Below are 7141 nucleotides of genomic sequence, written 5' to 3'. Positions count from 1 at the left end.
AAAAAATTTTTGCTTATTTTCTGTGAACATTTTTCTCTCTCTTATAGGGAGTTTATTGGATTTCTTGAAGGAGGGAGATGGAAAGTATTTGAAGCTCCCACAACTGGTTGATATGGCTGCTCAGGTATTTGTGCACTGCATATGCATCAATTTGCATTGATAGTGTACATAAACATGTAAAGTAATCATAGTAGAGCTGTTGTTTATATAGTGAAATCATGGAATTTTAGAGTGGAAGGAACATTAGAGATAATTCAGTCTGATTTCCTTATGTTATAGATAACGTAGTGTCTGAAGACCTGCAGTATCTAACAGATTCATGTAATTTACTAGTATTAGAACCAAGCATGTAATTCCCAGTATGGTGCTGTCATGCATCATGTGACCTTAGAAACCTGAGTTAATAGATATGAAATCTATATGTATTTCTATTTCAGCAGATAAATTTTAAGATAATGAATGATTGCTATTCCAGAGAAAATTTTGGAAATCTAAAGAATGTGCTGAACTTTTCATTTAATATAGTTGAAAACAAGAATGAAGATGGCAGTATACACTGAAAAATGGGATTTTTTTATTCTTCTGAATTTGTGTTATTTTTGAATTTTAAATTACCATTACTATTTTTTAATATATTAAAAAAATTTTATTTAAGTATAGTTGACACAGTGTTATGTTAGTTTTAGGTATATAGTGTAGTGATCCAACAAGTCTATACTTTATACTGTGTTCGCAAATGTTGCTACCATCTGTCACCATATGATGTTATTACAGCATCATTGACTGTATTCTCTATGCTGTGCCTTTTAGTCCCCTGAGTCTTAGTTTTTAAATGTGAGTAAAAACTATTAACAGTTTCTGTTCAGAAATGTGGGAGGTGTTCGAGGAGCCTTTGATTGGCTTTAGTCAACATGTCAGTTCTAAGACTGCTTTCTTGGTGAGCATTCAGATGTCCACAGACTCTCAGTTTAGAGAAGCTTTATACCAAGAAACTGCCCATGTGAGGATTTGGCATATGCCAAGCCTAGTCCATGGTCCTGTGTTCAAGCCTCTTAAACACGACAGTAGAGTTCAGCAAACCATTTTTGTGAAGGGCCATATAAATATTTTAGGCTTTGTGAGCCATATACATCTCTTGTTTCTTCTCCTGTTCTCCCTTTTCTGATTCCCCCCTCCCTCCTTCCCTTTGTATCATATGTGTTTGTTTGTTTTCCTTTTCAAGATTGCTGATGGTATGGCGTATATTGAAAGAATGAATTATATTCACCGAGATCTTCGGGCTGCTAATATTCTTGTAGGAGAAAATCTTGTTTGCAAAATAGCAGATTTTGGTTTAGCAAGGTTAATTGAAGACAATGAATATACAGCAAGACAAGGTAAGATTACTTTTTTTTTTTTAAGATTTTATTTATTTATTTATTTATTTATTAAAGATTTTATTTATTTATTTGACAGAGAGAAATCACAAGTAGATGGAGAGGCAGGCAGAGAGAGAGAGAGAGAGGGAAGCAGGCTCCCTGCCAAGCAGAGAGCCCGATGCGGGACTTGATCCCAGGACCCTGAGATCATGACCCGAGCCGAAGGCAGCAGCTTAACCCACTGAGCCACCCAGGCGCCCCAAGATTTTATTTATTTATTTGACAGACAGAGATCACAAGTAGGCAGAGAGGGAGGAGGAAGCAGGCTCCCTGCTGAGCAGAGAGCTTGATCCCAGGACCCTGAGACCATGACCCGAGCCAAAGGTAGAGGCTTAACCCACTGAGTCACCCAGGCGCCCCTATTTAAAGAACCATTTTATATTGTTGTGTATATACATAAGTATATAAGACACCTGTAATCTTATTTCCACTCTAAATGTCTAAGCTTCACAAAGGCTGTGTTTTTATGTCTCCCATAATGATTAGCAAATGCCTTGTGCATAAGAAACATACACTAAATATTTGAGTAAATATAGGCTTTTAAAATTAGAATTCAACAGAATGGGCCATCATCAACAAACAGTTAAGTATAGCCAATAGGTGCTAGACTTCCTTAAAGTTACAGATCCTATAATCATGTTTTTAGTTGCTTATCAGACTTTCTGCCTTTGTGGGGTTTTTTGTTTTTTGTTTTGTTTTTGTCTTTTAAGTAGACCTCATGCCCAGCATGGAGCTCGGTATGGGGCCTAAACTGATGACCCTGAGATCAAGACCTGAGCTGAGATTAAGAGTCAGGTGCTTAATTGACTAAGTCACCCAGGCCCCCTTCTACCTCTATTTTCTTGTACAATTTTCTGTCCCCACCAACATTTCTTTTTCTTTCTTTCTTTCTTTCCTTTTTTTAAAAAAATATTTTATTTATTTATTTGACAGACAGAGATCACAAGTAGGCAGAAAGGCAGGCAGAGAGAGAGGAAGGGGCCTCTGCGCAGCAGAGAGCCCGATGCGGGGGCTCAATCCCAGGACCTTGGGATCATGACCTGAGCCGAAGGCAGAGGCTTTAACCCACCGAGGTGCCCCAACATTTCTTTTTCTTATGTCACTGGTTTATGAAAAAGAAATGTGATTTATTGTAGTATGAATTCAAATTTTAAAGAATTTTTCCCATGTATCTTGTACTTTTGAAGACTCTGACATCGATGACACATACAATAAAGATATTGACAAAAGATTAATCCTGCTTATGCCATATTTATAAAAATATATATATTTTTAAAGATTTTATTTATTTATTTGAGAGAGGGAAAGAGAGGGAACACAAGCCGAGGGAGGCAGAAAGAGGAGGAGGACAGAGAAGGAGGAGCAGGGAGCCCAAGGTGGGATTCAGTCCCAGGACCCTGGGACATGACCTGAACCAAAGACAAACGCTTAACTGACTAAACTGCCCACGTGCCCCCAAAATAGATTTTAATGAACAATTTACTTAAGCAAGATTGTCATTATTTTAGGTGCAAAGTTTCCAATCAAATGGACAGCTCCCGAGGCTGCACTATATGGTCGATTTACAATAAAGTCTGATGTATGGTCATTTGGTATTCTACAGACAGAGCTGGTAACAAAGGGCAGAGTGCCATATCCAGGTAAGTTGACATTTCATTTTAGCTCTTTGTTATCCCAAGACCCTTCACTAGAGTTTATTAGGAGCAAAAGCTGTAAGGGGAAGAAAAACTTTTATTTGTTCTCTTTTTTCCCTTCCCTCCCTTTCTTCCTCTCATTATTTTGGCATTGGATAGACTGCAGCCTTTGAGAATCATGATTCTTGAGATAGGGCAAACACACGAGGTGTGACCCATATTCACCTCAGCTTTCTTAAGACATTTTCCAAATGGGCCTTTTATTTCTACTATTCTCTCAGATAATAAGCATATCTTAAATATCCTGGGTCATCTCCCCAGCAACCTCCTTCCCTTCCCAATAATTGAGGGTCTGCTTAACCTATCATAACACAGGGTGAGCTACTAATGGAAACAGGATTACAAAGAAATACAAGAAAGAAATTGTATATAATTACTTGAAGAAAGGCAAACAGGTGATACTAGATAAGGAAACTTTCAGGGAAGTGCGTTGATATAGTTTCATAGTTAATATATTTGGCAAAACCAGGACCAGAACTTTCTTCTGAATTTGTTTGGAAGTTCTTCCATACATTATCTTGCCACTGTCACTCATTAACCCAAATTTGGTCCTTGTGAACTGTTAATATCAGAAAGGATCAGTACTTCAAAGTAGTACTCTAAATTCTCATTAATCAAATGGGGTTGGGTTTTGAAGGCATAGGGTTAAAATTAAGGTTTTAGGTGGAATGAAAAACAATTAGACATGTTGAAACAGATTAGCATTTTCTAAGCATTTGATATACTTGACATTTAGAATTTTTTGTTGTTGTTGAAAGTATTCTTTCACTTGATAAACTTACTATACCTTGAGTCAGTTAGTGGCTAGGAGATTTGTTCTGTCTTGCTAGTGGTGTTAGGGATCACTTTTTCTAATGTTTGAATCTTGTATGTTAGGTATGGTAAACCGTGAAGTGCTAGAACAGGTGGAACGAGGATACAGGATGCCTTGCCCTCAGGGCTGCCCAGAATCCCTACATGAATTGATGAACCTTTGTTGGAAGAAGGACCCTGATGAAAGACCAACATTTGAATATATTCAGTCCTTCTTGGAAGACTACTTCACTGCTACAGAGCCACAGTACCAGCCAGGAGAAAATTTATAATCCAAGTAGCCTTTTATGTGCACACATCTGCCAAAATGTAAAGAACTTGTGTAGACTTCCTTACTTTACATACAGGAATCAAAAGAAGAAAGTTTTCTTCACTCTGCATGTTTTTAATGGTAAACTGGAATTCCAGATACGGTTGCACAAACTGCTTTTTTTTCCCCAAGTGTTAAACTCTAAAATACCAATGATGAATTTTCCAACTTATTTCAGGGTCCAAAGAAAGTACAGTTAATGATACTGATGACCGTGTGAGTGATAGCATGACCATGAAGAACAACAAGGCTGCTTCTTTATAAATCACTTCCTTTCTTTTATTCCCCAAACTCAGAGTCGTTAAGAGGAAAGTGTGTATCATTATAGACAAAACTTGGGAGATAAAAACAGGTATACCATAATAAAATCTAAAGTCAAGGAACTTTATAGGACCAAACAATTCCATTCCAGTTTTTAAAGATGTCTTTCATTCATTGTTCTCACAAGCTTTTTCGAAGTTGAACAGTTAGTATACAATCTTATTAATATCTACCTTCTTTTGCATGGAAATGCACCAGGTTTTTAGAAGCAAAAAGGAATATAAACAGCATCTAAAACTTGATTAAATGTTAGACGACAGTAGTGACATTTGAAAGTATAATGCACTATGTTAATACTCATACTCATGGAACTGGAAAGTAGAAGTTTTTCACTTTGATTAATCATTTTCTGAATAGCTCAGTTTAGAATAATGAAGGTAACTAGAAAGTGAGTTAATCTTTTATAAGGTTGTATTGATTTTCTTTAAGGCACTATATAATTGAAGTTGTACTGTCCAATCCAAGGTAAAATCTTTTAATATTTAGATAACATGAAAAAATAAGACCCGATATTTAAACAGTCCTTTTGAAAAAGTAGACTGGTACTGTGAGATATTTCTAGTATGAACTTACGGTGATGAGTGCCACAAATATGAAATATCACTAGATCAGGGACTTGAATGCACTTTTGCTATTCCTGAATATAGACTGACAGAGAAGAAAATATTTAAAAGAAGTATGAGAAAAGAAAATGTGAAAATTTTATAGGTAGAGGGATGGAATGTTATGCTTAATGTTCATGTTAAGGAGTGATAAATGCTTTGCTGGCACTCACAGCTCTTCACTCACCTGTTCTGAGATTTTAAGAGTTCCAAGGTATGTCTGAAACTAATCTTTCTTAACGTAAACACTAAATGAGCGTTCAGCCTCAAATAGCTAAGTTAAGGCTTCCCACTAATTCCAGTGATAGAGCTTTTATGTGAAACATTTTTAGAACTCCAGTTTTCAAATCTGTGTTTAAATCTATATTAACTTTTAAAATATACTTAATGGTGATCATTTTTTTCCCTTTTTAGAATTTAGTTGATTTGAGGAGGAAAACTTACTGAGAATAATAGAAGCAGTGGAAAGGGAGGGACAGGTTTTTTGCCCAAAGTGTAGAAGTGAAACTCAAAAGTTTTATGACTGACTCAAAAAGAAATTCCAAAATAGGAATTTAAATAGCATCATTACTGGCTTAAGTGTAGCAAAGGAACTGAATCTGACAAATAAAAGTATTTATGTTTTAAAATATTCTCCTTTATAGTCACACTTTTAAAGCAATACATCAGGTTCCCATATTTTAGAATTGTAATTCTTATTTTTCTGATCAATCTAGTAAGATCAGTGAGCTTTGTTGTATACTTGCTCTATTCACAACCGCTAACCCCAAGTTCCACTGTAACCTTGAAAACCAACAGTCCCTGTAATTATGATTTTTAACTACCATCACTTATATGATTTCATCATTAAGTTTAAAATTCTGTGCCATGGTAACTGTATTGAAATTCAGACAATTTTAAAACGTGACAAATGAGCTTCATTTAGGTTGGTCATAGCTCTGGTACTAAAAGTTGTGGAGGTTTCTAATGTTTACGTAACCTGTTTAGTATTCAGTCTCTCTTCCAAGAGTCTTCCTAGGACTCCTGTCATCATTTACCCAGAACATCTACAACCTGGGATGTCAAATTTTTAAAGGGCTTTATGGGAACTATGGTATTATAATTTTTTAAGCATTTAAAAAAGAATAACAAAATTATGTACTAATTGTGTTCAGAAAAATAAGTCAGGAAAAGTTGATGGTATTCATTAGGTTTTAACTAAATGGAGCAGTTCCTTATATCAATTGTATAGTAAGGAAATAAAACACTAACTTAATGTGTATTCAGTTTAAATGGTTCTGTATTTTTAAATTGCCAAGAGAAATAAAGAACTTTGTACATTTGAAGATTTTTTTTTCCAGCAGCTTTTCATCTTCAGTGTCTTAATGTGGAATTCAACCCTCACCAGAAAAGGAGGTTGACAAAAACAACCTTTATAGCACACTTTTTTTAATGAATAATGGTAGCCTAAAATGTAATATTTTTATAAGGTATTATAATATTGTTTTGTGGATAATTGAAATAAAAATTCTCATTGAATGCACCCATTTATCTTTCCAGCCACTATTCATATTTTCTCATCAGTTTTTTAAAAAATCGGTATTATAGCATATTCTGAATTTGTTCTTCCATTAGGAAAAAAGTATTCAGTTATAACTCTTGAGTAGAGTTGAATCAATTCTTTATTAAATTCAGATCATTATTGAACTCATTCTGTGTGTTTAATCCCATGTCAGGTGAGTGACAATTTTATAAGTTTTTTGTCTTTTGGGTTTTTTAAATTATACCAGCAACTACAGTTAAATGCATTGTATAGCAAAACCTAGGTAGTTTGAGTGAAGCTATTCACAGTGAATATGTGTGAAGGATATAAAATAAAATGACCACTTTTGACCATAATGGACTTAATTTTCTAAAAATTAAAAATATGTGAGCCTTACTTCTGTGTGTATTTTACTCTTCTATTATAGGTGTAATGAAAATAAAATTATACTAAATTATGAA

At 34.9% G+C, this 7141-nt stretch overlaps 1 protein-coding gene across 4 annotated transcripts in view; it reads left to right on the top strand.

Annotated features, from left to right (window-relative positions):
• The window catches only part of YES1 (YES proto-oncogene 1, Src family tyrosine kinase), a 65361-nt gene extending 58220 nt beyond the window's left edge, over positions 1-7141 (top strand). For all 4 annotated transcript variants that reach the window (XM_082698771.1, XM_082698769.1, XM_082698770.1 and 1 more), the window contains 4 exons: positions 48-124; positions 1223-1376; positions 2927-3058; positions 3989-7141. In XM_082698771.1, coding sequence (XP_082554897.1) covers positions 48-124; positions 1223-1376; positions 2927-3058; positions 3989-4197 — 572 coding nt within the window. In that variant the 3' untranslated portion in view covers positions 4198-7141. The remainder of the gene's footprint in view (positions 1-47; positions 125-1222; positions 1377-2926; positions 3059-3988) is intronic.

Source organism: Mustela nivalis (assembly GCF_964662115.1).
Source record: "Mustela nivalis genome assembly, chromosome: 14".
In the NCBI taxonomy this organism is placed as follows: domain Eukaryota; kingdom Metazoa; phylum Chordata; class Mammalia; order Carnivora; family Mustelidae; genus Mustela; species Mustela nivalis.
This window is presented reverse-complemented; position numbering and strand designations above follow the sequence as displayed.